The 15,295-nt window shown below is 35.1% G+C and overlaps 2 protein-coding genes across 3 annotated transcripts; one reads left to right on the top strand and one right to left on the bottom strand.

Annotated features, from left to right (window-relative positions):
* The first annotated feature begins 626 nt into the window (after positions 1-626).
* LOC18103350 (mechanosensitive ion channel protein 6) lies at positions 627-5,510 on the top strand. The gene is made up of 5 exons (XM_024581681.2): positions 627-2,729; positions 3,054-3,177; positions 3,779-4,072; positions 4,182-4,384; positions 5,023-5,510. Exons 1-5 carry the CDS (start codon positions 868-870, stop codon positions 5,300-5,302), a joined length of 2,763 nt encoding a protein of 920 aa, XP_024437449.2. The 5' UTR covers positions 627-867; the 3' UTR covers positions 5,303-5,510.
* Positions 5,511-5,915: 405 nt separating this feature from the next.
* Positions 5,916-10,403, bottom strand: LOC7472328 (B-box zinc finger protein 22). 2 transcript variants are annotated; one of them, XM_024581682.2, is made up of 5 exons: positions 9,720-9,860; positions 8,722-8,780; positions 8,387-8,601; positions 7,876-8,307; positions 5,916-6,604 (listed from the first exon to the last, which is right to left on the bottom strand). In XM_024581682.2, exons 3-5 carry the CDS (start codon positions 8,516-8,518, stop codon positions 6,323-6,325), a joined length of 846 nt encoding a protein of 281 aa, XP_024437450.1. In that variant the 5' UTR covers positions 8,519-8,601; positions 8,722-8,780; positions 9,720-9,860; the 3' UTR covers positions 5,916-6,322. The 2 variants fall into 2 exon arrangements, with proteins under 2 accessions (XP_024437450.1, XP_002316844.1); XM_002316808.4 differs by lacking the exons at positions 8,387-8,601; positions 8,722-8,780 and having other exon boundaries at positions 9,720-10,403.
* Positions 10,404-15,295: the final 4,892 nt, after the last annotated feature.

Here is a 15,295-nt window from a genome sequence, read left to right as displayed (position 1 = left end):
TTACACAATTTTTGTTTGTATTCTTAGATATTTTTTAAAAATATTTCTGGTTTAAAAAAATATTAAATTAATATGTCTTAGTGCTATGATAGTTTTGATATACCGTATTAAAAATAAAAATAAAAATAAATCTAAAAAATATTTAATTTTAATATATTTTTTAATATAAAACTATTTTAAAAAATAAATGTAATTTTAATTCCAAACAGTATCGCACCTCCATTTCCTAAGCTATTTGAACAATTTTTTCTGAACACACTAAGAAAATGTTAGGGAACGCGGTGCAAATCGCTTTTCAAAAAAAATTAATTTTTTTATTAAAATTTAATATAATTTGTATGTTTTGGATCGTTTTAATATGCTGATGTCAAAAATAATTTTTAAAAAATAAAAAAAATTATTGGCATGCATTTCGGCATAAAAAATTATTTGAAAAGCAATCACTACCACATTGCGAAACACCCTCTAATTTATCAAATATTTTCTTGACAATTTTCCCAATTTTTTTTTTTAAATTCTAATACCCAAAAACTCCTCCAAAAATACGAAGGAAAGATATTAAATTTCCCTAACATATCTGTCGCTTTCTGACTTTAAAAAGCTCAAAACCCAAGCGCCACCTGTTCCTCTTTCTTCTCTGTCTTTTTACTATTTCTCTCCGCAGAACTCAACGGCGCTAATTAACCTTAATGTCATAAAGTATTCACTCTATAAGTACACGCGTCCACACTCTTTTCTCTTTGCTAAGAATCCCAGAAAAGAAAATTCATTCTCGTCTTCTCTCGCAGTTTCCCATGTTCCAAACAGCACCGCCTTGAATAATACACTTCGTTTTATATTCACACTGTTCACTGATCACAACCCAACATGGCCCTTAATTCAACTGACCTGAAAGAAGTGATTGTGAGCATGGACGGCTTCGATGACAGTGGTGTTAAAGTGATGTTGAATAACAGAGGAGGAGGAGGACGAGGAGGAGGGGGGATTTGGAGGGAATCAAGCTATGATTTCTTGAATGATGCAAATAAAAAAGATAAGCGACGTGTTATTAATGGAGACGACGACGACGACGACGACGACAACAACAACAACAACAACAACAGTGATGGAAATGGAAGTCACGAATTTGATTTTAAAGGTCATCAGAACATTAACAGTAACAATGGTGTTACTGTTAGTGCTAGTGGTAGCGGTTCATCGAAGGAGGAAGAAGATCCACCCTCGAAGCTGATTGGTCAGTTCTTGCACAAACAGAAAGCATCGGGTGAGTTTTGTTTAGATATGGACTCTGAGATGATGACTCATCTCCAGGACGACGCTGTTGTTTTTCATAAGAGTTTAGCTCCGGTTTCTGAATCTCCTACTGCTATTATGAATCGGGTCTCTTTCGACCCGAACCCACCAGGGTCAAGTGAATCAGTGAGGAGGAGAAGGGATTTTAAAGATTCTTCTCCAACTAAAGAAAGTAACGGTGGTACTGATGATGGTGAGATTTTGAAGTGTAGTTCTAGAAACCACAGGTCTTTTTCGAGTAATCCCTCGTTTAAGAGGAAGTCTACTTTGTTGAAGGACAGGCCAAAGTCTAGATTGATGGACCCGCCACCGCAGCCGCCGGAGAAGTCGGGAAGAGTGGCAGTTGGGAGGTCGGGGCTGTTAAAGTCTGGATTTTTAGGGAAAGGGAGTGTTGTTGATGAAGAGGAAGATGACCCTTTATTGGAAGAGGATTTGCCCGAAGAGTATAAAAAAGATAGGCTTGATATTTGGATTTTACTTGAATGGGTGAGTTTGATTATTATTATTGCTGCTTTAGTTTGTAGTCTTGCAATTCCATATTTGAGAGAGAAGGATTTTTGGAGACTTAGGTTGTGGAAATGGGAAGTTTTTGTTTTAGTTTTGATTTGTGGGAGGTTGGTTTCAGGTTGGGTTATTAGGATCATCGTGTTTTTCATTGAGAGAAACTTTCTCTTGCGGAAACGGGTTTTGTATTTTGTTTATGGAGTTAGGAAAGCTGTGCAAAATTGTTTGTGGTTAGGGCTTGTTTTGATTGCCTGGCACTGCTTGTTTGACAAGAAAGTTGAGAGGGAAACTCGGAGTGACAAACTTAGATATGTGACTAAGGTTCTGGTCTGTTTAGTTGTGGGTACCTTGTTGTGGTTGGTGAAGACCTTAGTGGTTAAAGTTCTTGCATCTTCATTTCATGTGAGCACTTACTTTGATCGGATCCAGGAGTCGTTGTTTAATCAATATGTGATTGAAACCCTATCTGGTCCCCCATTGGTTGAAATGAGAAGGAATGAGGAAGAGGAAGAGAGACTTCTGGCAGAAGTACAAAAGTTGCAGAATGCAGGTGCCACCGTGCCCCCCGGCCTTAAGGCAACTGCGAGCCTTTCACCACCACAGAGTGCAAAGGTTATCGGAAGTGGAAGGCTCCAGAAAAGCCCTCGAATAGGTACCCCCAAGCTCTCTCGTTCTCTTTCTAACAAATTTGACGAGGGAGATGAGGGTATAACGATCGACCACTTGCACAAATTGAATCCTAAGAATGTTTCTGCTTGGAATATGAAGAGGCTGATGAATATAATTCGACATGGAGCTCTGTCCACGCTGGATGAGAAGATACAAAATTCTAATGACGGTGATGAAGAGTCTGCTACAAAGATTAGAAGTGAAATTGAAGCGAAGGCTGCAGCAAGGAAAATATTCCAGAATGTGGCTAGGCCAGGGTGTCGGTAAGTTCTTGTTTCCACTCACTTTTTATGTTTTGAATCCCGTGTTAAATTGTATTTAGGTTCTAATTTTCTCGATTTAATCTACTATCAGCCTATTCTAGTATTTGACTTGCTCCGTGACTCTTCTTGTTGGATAATGTGGGCATTGATTATATCAAATTTAACTGATTTCCAAATTTCGTTATGCTCTGTTTCATGATGCCAGAAAATGTCTTCTTGGACAAGGATCATTGAAGATATTCATTCTGAGTCTGTAACTTGATCTGGTTTATGATGTATCACAGTCATCTTGTGATGATCCTCTGTCATTGTTTTATCATGCAGGTATATCTACTTGGATGACATCACGCGTTTCATGCAAGATGATGAGGCTGCAAAGACCATGAGCCTCTTTGAGGGAGCATCTGAAAGCAAAAAAATCAGCAAAAAATGTTTGAAAAACTGGGTGGTAAGAACCAATTAACATTATACCTTTTACCTTTTTTTTTCTTCCTCATTTCTCCTTTTTGGCATATTTTTCATTTTTAGTTCTAGAATTTTGTTATGCTTGCTGAGTTGTGTAGGAGGTGCAAATGAACTCATACCCAATGATAAAACCCTCCTGCACAAGTTTGGGCACTCATTTACAGGATTGGACTGGAAATCTTTTAGCAATTTATAGGTCTATAACCATTTCAAAATTTGAACATTAAAGTCTAAGCTATAAAATATGAAATCTCAACGATTTTTTTTGGATGCTTGCCTTTGACAAAATGTCAAAATTTAACAGTTCTATGTACTTCTCTTGTAAAAACCTACCTCAAACATTGATTTTCAAGAGGGGTTGCTTTATCATCTCCAGTATAGACATAACCGTTTGCTTTTCAATGGGATGATCTCCTCTCTTCAATGAGGATTTCTTTTCACAGATTATGAAAAAAAGGAAACCTGCTTTGCAGATTCATATTTGATGGCATATCTACAAAGTTTTTCTGCTTCCATATTTTTTTAGACATGAGATTGTGATTTTCTATTCTATGATCATATGAGAAGGCACTTGATTGTCTCAGGTTAATGCTTTCAGAGAACGGAGAGCACTTGCTTTGACACTGAATGACACAAAAACTGCTGTTAACAAACTGCATCGTATGGTGAACATTATGGTTGGGATTGTTATAGCAGTTATTTGGCTTCTTATACTAGGAATTGCTACTAGCAAGTTTCTCCTCTTTCTAAGTTCACAACTTCTCCTTGTGGCGTTCATATTTGGAAACACCTGCAAAACTGTGTTTGAGTCTATTATTTTCCTGTTTGTAATCCATCCATTTGATGTGGGCGATCGCTGTGAAGTTGATGGAGTTCAGGTATGTAAGCTAATGCATATGAACTGTATCACAGTTTCATGGATTTAACATGATAGAAGTTTTGGCTTCTTTTTATTATGGGTCTAATTGGTTTTTCTACAAATTTCAGATGGTGGTTGAAGAGATGAACATTTTAACTACTGTCTTTTTAAGATTTGACAACCAGAAGATAATAATTACAAACAGTGTTCTTGCTACCAAAGCGATTGGTAACTACTACCGTAGCCCAGATATGGGAGATGCAGTTGAGTTCCTCATCCACCTAGCTACCCCAGCTGAAAAGATTGTCATTGTGAAACAAAGAATAAACAGGTAACCACAGAAAGATTGGATAACCTTTTTTTCCCATCTCAAATTCTCTTTACTGAAGTCATAATGGTACTTTATCATTGATTTTACAACATTTTGCTATGTTAAAGAGTGTCCATTTTGTTCTCTTGAAGCTGAAATCACATTGATAAAGTTACATTCCCAATAAATCTCACTATACAGCATGAAAACTTTGGCAGAAAATAATCTCAACTCTTTCTTTCTGGGATCCACATTTGGAGCCTGCAAATTTGCAGTTTTCGTTCCATTTGCACTTGTCCCTTGTAAATTTATGTCTTTGGGAAGTTAAATTCAATATTATCATCATTTGAATGGGGTTTGTACAGACAGATCTTAGCCATCAAAATTTTACTTTGGGTTGATTGACCGACTGGGCCCTAGAACTTGATCTAGATGTTATTGCTTTGAGATGGAAAACAGCAGATACTGTGAAAATGCATGCACGATTGTGCGTTTTCATATTGCGAGCATCTTTTTTTTTTCAGTGCTCATTTCTTGTAAGATACTTTTTCCAACTAGTGGTTGTTCTTTCATTAGTTTATTACAGGCATGCATCAAGTTAGATATTTTTTTGTAATAGATCATCTATGCTAAGAATTACTTTGCATCTGCCACTGCAGCTATATTGAGAACAAAAAGGACCACTGGTATCCTTCCCCCATGATTATATTCAAGGATGCAGAAGACTTGACCAGGGTACGGATAGCAGTTTGGTTGACTCATAGGATGAACCACCAAGACATGGGGGAGAGGTTTGTAAGAAGATCTCTCTTGCTGGATGAGATGATGAGAATTTTCAGGGAGCTCGACATGCAATATCGCCTTCTTCCTCTTGACATCAATGTTCGTGCCTTGCCACCTGTCACCTCTGACCGCCTTCCTGCCAATTGGACCAGCTGAAGGATGAAACAAAGAAAGCAGATATCGTACATTCACTGGCCACTCCTGCCACTTATATCTCCTTTTGAAAACAGTCCCCATTAAAATGAAATTGTCGGCTCTAGTATTTATCCTGGAGGATGAGAAGACTATAGTACACGAACTGTTCAGAACTGTATGCCAATTCTTATTGTTATATAATCAACTACTGTAGCGTCGTTGAATTTCTTGTATAGTTGTATTATGATTCTCATGGCAGCTGCATTCGCTAGCAAATTTGTTTGACTTCTCGTTAAAGAGAATATGGTGATTTTGCTGCCCATTACATGAGATCGTATATAAGTTGATCGATCATCTGTAGCCACATAGCACCACTCCATGTTTGAGGCATCATGGCCATGTTACATCTTATTCCTGTCTGAGAATTCTTATATTAAGAAGCATCAACGTGCACCTGGGCCGGCATGCTGCAACACAAAGGACTTCACTGGCCGAACTCCTAGAGATGAAGAATATAACACCGCAAAGCCAAGCTGATCTTTGCCACATCAAGTCATCAAGCAAAACGGGAAAGGCGGGGCTATGCCTCTGGTGTGATGATACCCAGCAGCATAAAGGAGATAATAAAAGAGAGTTGAAAAGGAAAGCAATTACTTTGCTTGAAGCGGCAGACAAACAGCTTTCAAACTTGTAATTAGGATATGTACATGGAAGCAGACATCAGGTATCATCATTAAGGATGTCTGATTTCCATGAAAAGTAAAGGTCAAACAACCTTCTCAAGTTTTACAAAAGATTTAATAATAACCACTCAGCACGCTCCTATCTTCGGATTCAGAATTTTTTTGTGAAACATGGATTTCCATCACGTTATTGAGGTATTTCTTGAACCACCTTACTGACTCTTACAGATATCAATGTCTCAGGTGAATGAATTATTGACTCAAGCACTAATGCCTTTTATCTTACAAGCTCCAAAGTAGCAGCAGTGGAATGGAGGAGCAAAAAGTAGCAGCAGGGATGAAGCTGGCAAAGAGTAGTCTAGAGTTGCCGCTGCCGTTTGGAAACAGTGCCACGCTGTTCACTGTAATGACAGTTCTGCACAACTGAACAACATATATCAGGCACAAAAATTGCTGTCTCGGAATGATTATGAAAACTTTTTGGCCAGTATAGCCCCGAGGCTGTAGGTGGGGAAGGGATTTGGGGAACTGCCCTGGAGCTATCTGGCACCTGACCCAAGCATTCTTCATCATCCACCTCTTCTTCAGTTGACCTTAAAATGGCAGAGCAGTCAGAATCTCCACGTTTGCCACTATCAGCCTGACTAGTAAGAAAGAAGCCAAAATTACAAATTGTATAGAACATTAAGGAGGCCGGTCACAAGCCGTTTCTAATAGCAAATTCATTAGGAAGTAATTCTGAAAAACAGCAGTATAACAAGTTTAGAAAAATCCACTGTGCGCACACTTTTCTGTGACAAACGCAATGAATCCAAAGTTTTGAAAATACCACAACTGACACAGCCAATGTGAATCAGATACAGAATCCAATTTTAACATTGGATGGGAAAAATGTTACCCACAAATAAACAAACAATACATGTTTACTAACACATTTCACAGGTGTTCAGTTGCACTTACGAGTCGACAAAAGTCAATATGTAACACACATCAAGGAAACAAGGGACCATCTAGCTAATTTGATAATTGTTAAGCGGTGTCCAGATTACACAATCATAATCAAGAAAATGCACGTCTGTGGAAGGGGGGGGGGGATTTAGTCATTTCTGTTTTTCCATCATGTCAGATCCTTTTTCTCAATCATTATTCTATAATCTCTCTGAATCAGTGGGATAAGAACTTGGCATGTAATCAGCGGAACTTAGCATTTCTCTCACACACGTAGCATGAATAATACTGAAAGATCCCTGCCTTATTATTTGGAAAGTGCTTGAGCTAAAACTCTTGGAAATTTTGAATGCAAGTGCAGGTAAGGAGAACAAAAAGGGAAAAAACGCTTGGAGCCTCAAAAGTAATTTACTTCCTTCAGATGGCCCTGCTTATAACAACAACAATACAGCCAAAATCAATGTTTTACAAGGGCAGGGAATTTTTGGTAAAAGGCGAGCCTTAGATCCCTGATTCCTGGTAAACAAACTTTGGTAAGAACCTCTGGAAGAATGGCCCTTGTTGTTGCAATTATACTAAAACGAGCTACAGTTATTAATTACATGAAAATATGTAGTCTAATTGGAAGAACCTTCAGATGTACATTCCTACCATCAAAACATGAATTAGATCAAACTCAACTGCACCAATAATGGATCCAGTCTAGTTAACTTAAGATCTTACCCTCAAACTGTACATCTACGTTAGATTAAACTACAAGCATACCTTAGATGATCCATTATGCATATAGCCATAATTCTCATTAAATTAAGCCAGTTCAAGAAACTCATCTAGCCTTAATAGGTATATTATAGGTAATCTAATTCATGTTCTCCTAGTTGGGATGTAATGTAAATCTCAACCAGCTGAACATGAATTAGATCATGATCAGCCTCTGTTTGCCTTGTGAATCTTTATGCGTACCTTAGAAGATCCATTATCAATATAGCCATAATTTTGATTAAACTCAGGCAGATCGAGAAATTCATCTATATGCCACTGTGAAATGCTGGAAGTTGCTGAACCTCCAGAATAGGGCAGCTTAGCAGGCCCAAAGTCTCCAACTCCACAGACATTCACAGTCGAAACTTGATTGCAAGGATTGGCCAAAGGCAATAAGGTGCCTCTTCTAGAAACAGGGCGTGATTTTGTTTCCAAGGTTTTCTTTTCCCCTGAAGGTGACTTTCCTGAGGAAGAGGATGCACCAGGATCAGTAGGTTCTAGACCTACCTTTACTCCAGTGAGCAGAAATCTCTGATGAACAGACACATGGGTATTTGCTGTGTGTATGGCAACATCACATTTCCTGCAGAGCAATGCTCTATCTTCTAGACAAAAGAAAAAACCAGCAGTCTCCTGTAATAAGCAACAGTTTCACCAGTTAGTAAACAACAAGAAAAGAAAAAAAGTATAAATTCATACCCAACAAACTCACCTCTAGCAAGTAGGGCCAGTGGTAGAGGGTGTATTGAATTATTTGGGGTGACAAGTTAAAAATATCATGAGGCTTTAGGAATACTATGTAATATTTTGAAAATGTTTTTTTGGGGGATGAGGGCTCAACCATTTCCCCGAGTAGAGCAATAACTCCTCACATTTTTAGAACCATTGAAAAGAACATGGTGCTATAAGAAACTGGAAAGCTAGAACCTACAAAGCATGGATTCTGTTTAATACGAGTATATGTCACTATTGCGAAATAAAAAATCTGGTAATGAAAATGACGAAGAAATTTAGAATTATGCATATAACTATTTTTATGTTACTAACCTTTTCACCATTCAAGAATAGATGAGTTACACGTCAAAACTGAAAGTAAAATCGGAAAACTGCCACCAAAGAGCAAAATGTAGATTTCAAAGAAGGAACTTGATAGTTTTGAGGAATTAGATATCTGAAAGGAAAGCACGTGTTTCGAACAACCTAAGCCATAGAAAAGAATGAATTTGCTCTTTGATGGCAAGCGAATCGGACAAGCAAATCAACAGGTCATCTTTTTGGCTCTTAAGTTACAATACATACTAGGCAGTTGACTACTTTACTAGCAGATATTTACAACTTGTTGCCAAACCAAAAGAACACTCTCTTCTTCCCCTTTCTCTTCTTGATTGTCTTGGTTTACCTTTTTCGCTCAAAATATTTGTCAAATCCGGCCTTCCTTAACATTAATTTACCTCAAATGTGGCCTTGACAGCAGTTATCACTCTTATTCACATCTAACTATCATACTCTGCTTAATCGAGATAGAGACTATAAGAAATTCCCCAGGATACAAAAAGAAACTGTGAATGTTTTGGCAATAGCTTGTGTAAGAATACAAAAAACCAACCTAGTTTCTTCAATTTAACAGCAGAGGTTCAGAGCTGGGAGTTGTTTATTTATTCGCTAGTTTGGAAGGGGAATGCTTACATAATTCCGAGGAATGAGAAGCTAATCCCATTACCCTCAACTTATAGGTTGGATACTAAACAATAACCTTATGACCCCAAGTCATTAAAAAGATATCAGAGACCATCACACTAAACCCAGAATCATGTGGAGTCCGCATACATTCATCCTAATTACTAATCACTAATTCAGTAAGAACAAGTTAAAATTTTTTCCCTTCCTATTGACAAACTGAAAAACAAAATCTAAAAACAATCTCCAGAATCTAATAACCACAACTAGTACATGACACATCAAATCCAAAATCTTATTAACATAGAAACTCAATAACATCATCAAGTTAAAAATAAATTAAACACTTGGAAAAATAAAATAATTACCTGACAAATATCACATTTAGGCATCTGAGGAGAAGAAGTAGAAAGTGGAATCCTCTGATGCTTACTAGCAAGCTTGTTAGCCGCATGAACCTTCTCGTCACATGTCCAACACAACGCCGCCTCATCCGCACAACATAGCACCTTCGCCTCCGCTGCCTCACAGACGTTGCACTGTATCTTCATCTTCCCCAGCGATCTCTCACTCTTTCTAATTTTCTCTAAGAACTCCCAATCTTCTTAGGATTTCTCTGTTTCACTATCCCCAAAAAAAAAAAAAAAAAAAAACCACACGCAACCACAATAGTTTCTCTTCTTCTACAACCTTAAACTTCTCTTTCTCTCTCTCTGAAAATCCTATCTTTTTCTCTCTTCTTTCTGAAAAATAGAAAAAAGAACCCTCTCTTTTGCCTTTTCAAACCTCGAATCTGACCTTTCTGCCTTAAAGTGAAACCCAGTTCGTGTCCCACCCCCTCTCTCTCTGCAAGGAGAACCTCAATCCAATATCTCTCTCCCAAGAGCAGGAAATTTCTTTTCAAAAAGATAGAATATGAAGATATTTTAGTAGAGAGGCTTGAGAGTGAAGAAATAAAGGGAGAAGAGAGATCTTTTGGGAGAAAAGAAGAGGATGAAATGGAGCCACAAGAGCTGACTTGTACAGTTAGTAGGTGGGACACGTAAAGAAGGAAGCAGGTGAGCGAGGCAGTCACTCCCTCAAAGTTTGAACCTTTGGGCTGGGGGATATTTTTAGCGGCGCATATCAATTTTTATTTTTTGATGTACACGTGGCAGGTTTTCGATTGTGTTCAAGTAAATGGAGACCAGGCTCGCTGTCTTGGGCTGTCTTGTAATGAGAGAGAGTGCGGGAAGCCACAGGATAAAATTGAGAAAACCGATGCCTAGAGAGTGTTTGCACGCGCCAATCTACTCTTTGTTCTTGCCTGAATATTTTACTGTCCTTTCATGTGTCACGTGGCCTTGTGTGATAATTCACTCTAAGGTTTTATTGTATCCAAACTATAATCAGATAGGTTGGACGCTATTCGTCACAGACAGACTGGATTGATTTTTTTTTTCTACATGAAAAATGATCAATTACATGATAGAAAAAATAAATCATAGTTCACACGACTAAAAAATTAATGTTTTTTTTTAAGTGCAGGAATGTCGAAATAATAAATACTGAGATCGAACCACAGTGAGTTTAACTATATAAATTATAAATAACAATAATATAACAACAACAACAATGATAATAATGATAATAATAATAATAATAATAAAGAAAGTTTTGAGATGTGATATTGATATAAGGATTAAACAATGATAAAAACAATTGTTAAGGTTAAAGGATTCACTAATGGTATTTCAAACAAGTATAGTATAAATTCTTATTATTCAACTGTAAACCACACACAAAAGAGGTTCCAATCAGATTATAAATTGTTAACATGATTACATTAGTTATCTCATTCGAATAATGCTAACACTTGTAAATGTTGTCAGGCATTCATGATTATAACTTATGTTAACAACAAATCAAATTCTTTTCATAGCACATGTGTCGGTTATACCATACGGTTTGGGCTATGAAAGTGCCAAGTATTTGTTGTACCAAAGGTTATACAAGATAAATCTAGATTAACCATTTAACAAGCAAAGTATTAAAAGTGAACAAGATAACAAATATAAAACATGTTAGTATTAAACATTAAAGTCCATGTTGAGTTGACACTATACTTATTCTTACATCATTAGTGTAACCTTTTCACCTTGACATAATAAACTTAGGTAAACATAATGAAGAAGAGAAAGAGAAACATAAATAACCAAGATAAGAACATAAATAAGAAATAAGTTAACTAAGTAAATGAAAGGAAATGAAAAACATAAACAAGATATTAATGAAAGCAAAACTTAAGCATTACAAAAATATAAAGAGAGAGCAAGAACATGATCTTGATCTGAAAACCAAGATGCCTAAATACATGGCAAATGCCTCATTTTATAGGCTAAAATTCGAAACTATTGATTTGATGACTAATTGTTGAATGGGTGGCCACATCTTGACTTGGTGACAATTCTTATCTTCTTGTCTGAACAAAACGTCATTGCTACCGTCAGAATTTGAACAGACTTAAATCATGAAAGTTTTAGGAAATTGTCTCAACTTTCCAACATTAAAAGAATCGGTGCATTTGGACTTCTAGAACTCGAGATATGGGCTGAACACTGAACAATGTCTGGGCTGCAGGACATATTCCAACTTCTCTGTTGTTGCTAAGATTTGGACTTCCAAACAACAGAATTGAGTCATGCACTCCCATGAATGTTTTAGGCCTATGTCTTAGCTTTCTAGCCATATAAATCAAATTGAAATCCAAGATCTACAGCTCTAGATATGACCCAATGACTGAATAGTGTTCCAGTTTGGACGGAACCAACATCTCTTTTCTAAGCTTAACCCTCTCTTTATCTTCTCAATTTCAGTAGTTAAACTCATTAATCAATCCTTTGATTTATGTGATAGGCCTGCATTTAAGATGAACATTTACCATAAATTTAAGGTATCTTATAGTATCAGACTTGTTATTATAAAACATGCTTTAGTTAAGGAGTTATTGATATTTCAAGTGCAAAATGATGATATAAAACCTTGATAAAAATACACTTTTAAGTACTAATCAATAGTAAAGGAATCGATTATAAAAAGAAAAAGTGACAATGATAATAAGAAGGAAAAACAATACCTGCCAAAATTTATCCTTCAATCAAATCTATTATAACAAAAAAATCAACATAAAAAAAAGCAAAAATACCATTAATTTTTTTTTTGCCTTTTAAGGTAGTCTAGTCATTTAATCATGCTATGAAAATGGAAGAAAACAACAATATTCTGACAAATCTCTTAAATCTGAGTTAATCTTTGAAAATCACAATCCATGAATTTTTAGACTTGAATTCAATTAAGAAGCTCAATTCTCACCAAATTTAATATTGAATGATGAAATTGAAAAAAAATAGCAATCAAAATAATAAAAAAATAAATATAATAGGAAAAAAATAAAGAAGGATGAAATTTGTAAAAAATATTCATTTTTAAAAATAATCTCAAATAAAACAGATAGCAATGATGATCAAATTTGACTTATAAAAATTAAAGGAGGAAAAACAAATTGAAAGGATGAAATTGAAAATTCCTTTTATTTTATAAATTATTTCAAATAAAAAATGCCAATAAAAAAAATAAGGACCAAATTTGAAAAATAAATAAATTGAAAGACTGCTTTGAAAATTTAAAGGATTAATGTAAAATTTGAGAAAGAGAGAGAAAAAAACAAATACCGATGTCAAACCAAAGGTGGTTAAGTCACATGTCGTTTAGGGATGGAAGGGTCGTTGAGATGATTCAAAAACTGCCTTGAAAGTTATTGTTTGGCCACCAAACACCACCACATGCATTGCTAGAAGATCGTGGGATCTTCCCACATGCCTCCCCACTTTTTCTAAAAAAATAATATTCTATATTTTAACTGTCCTCAATCAAATTAATTATAATAAAAAAACAAGAATAAAAATATAAAAGTACCCCTGGACACCAATATTCTATTTTATTGGAAAATAAAAAAAAAGCTCCTGGACAAGAGATATACATTTTATTTTTATTTTTAAAGATAATAAAATTATTTTACTGTATTAAAAAAATATGTACAAACTAATTTGTCTTCAATCAATTTGGTAATGTCAAATTAATCCCTTAAAAAAAAAAGAGTATAAATTTTTATATATCTAAAAAAAAAAAACCTAATAACATAAAAAAATAATTATTTTAGTCTCTTTTTATGACTTAATTGGGTTTAGATCAGTGCATTAAAAAACCATGTCATTTAAAGGAAATTATTGAACATTCCAACACCACAATTCTCCCACATGAGAATCACTATATTCGTGCATCTCATATTGATGCGAGGGAGAAGGTATTGCTCTCATAATACCTTTTGATGTCAAGCATCCAAGTCTAAGGCCAATCCCTTCTTCACTAAGTATGTTTCTTTTCTATAAGCCAAAATTAATTAAAAAACTAAAACATCCAATAAATCAAGGATGCCTACTCCAAAATATCAGTGGGAAATGCAAAATTTACAATTATGAAATCTTTGTAAGAGATCGAACTAGGTTTTTAAGAATTTGTTTTGTATAATTTCTCTTTTTATTTGATTTCAAATTTGTTGTTTTTGTTTCTATTTTTTTGAAAAAGAGAAAACTTTTTTGATTGGATAGCTTTTTTCATAGAAAAAAAGCACTTAATCTCACTAGGATGCTTGAATTAGTTGGATTTATATTAAAGTTATTGAAAGATAAAGGGTATGACTCTATCTTTTTCTAATTTTTTTTTAATTAACGTGGGTGTCCGGGCCAGCTTGTACGCACCTCGACTAATCACATAGGCCCTGAAGTTAAGGACCATGTAAGCCTCCAGTGACTCTGAGGTTTGTGGGACTCGAACCGGTGATCTCTAGAGAGCAAATCTAGAACCTGATCAGTTTTTTTTTCTCAATTCTTACTTGATCCTTTGTCATGTCAATCTTAATTTGAGACACATTGAACCTAGTTTCTATCTTACTCCAAGAACTTTAGACTTAATCTTGCGTGCTCTAGACCCAAATTTATCTGTTTTTATCCGAGAATTAATTTAAGCTAAAAATTTAAATTATTAAGTAAGGTCCTAAGATATAATTTATATTATTCTCTAATATATCTTTTCAAGTGAAAGTGTATTAGGTGGGGTTCCAAGATATAATTTATATTATTCTCTAACACATCTCCTCAAGTAAAAACCCTTTGAACTTAAAATTTGCACAGACCCATACTACATTGTGCTTAACTTTTATCAAATAAATGGGGATGATAAGATTCAAACTCTTGACCGCTTGGTCCTCAAGGCTCTGATACCATGTCAAAGAACTAATTCAACCCAAAAGTTTAAGCTGTTAGGTGAGGTTCTAAGATATTTATATTATTCTCCAACAACATTCTTGTTGGCATCATATCCAACTTGGATTAGATTTCAACTTGATCTATTAGCACTTCAGAGCAAATGATTCTAGCCTAAATTTGATATATATAACTGCTAAATCTTATGCTAATGGTGTAAAAACCAGTTTTGAGCTATTTTGTTTTGTTGTTAAAATAAAAAAGTTTTAATGTCTTGTTCTTTATTTTTTTGAAAACAAATAAAAAGAATGCCTCAATTTTCTTTTTCCCTAGCTATCAAACTGGTGTAAAAAACCAGTTTTGAGCTATTTTGTTTTGTTGTTAAAATAAATAAGTTTTAATGTCTTGTTCTTTATTATTTTGAAAAAAATAAAAAGAATGCCTCAATTTTCTTTTTCCCTAGCTAGTAAAGTTGTTGACGCTCAATAGAAGCAACGTGTCCATGCAGCCCTGTTTGTTTTTGCGTTTTAAAAGTGTTTTTGAAAAATTTTGAAATTTTTTATTTTTTTCTTTGCTTCAAATTAATTTTTTTTTCTAATCATTTTGATGTGCTGATGTCAAAAATGATTTTAAAAAAAATATTA

The sequence above is a fragment of the Populus trichocarpa genome, chromosome 11 (assembly GCF_000002775.5).
Source record: "Populus trichocarpa isolate Nisqually-1 chromosome 11, P.trichocarpa_v4.1, whole genome shotgun sequence".
Classification (NCBI taxonomy): Eukaryota; Viridiplantae; Streptophyta; class Magnoliopsida; order Malpighiales; family Salicaceae; genus Populus; species Populus trichocarpa.
This window is presented reverse-complemented; position numbering and strand designations above follow the sequence as displayed.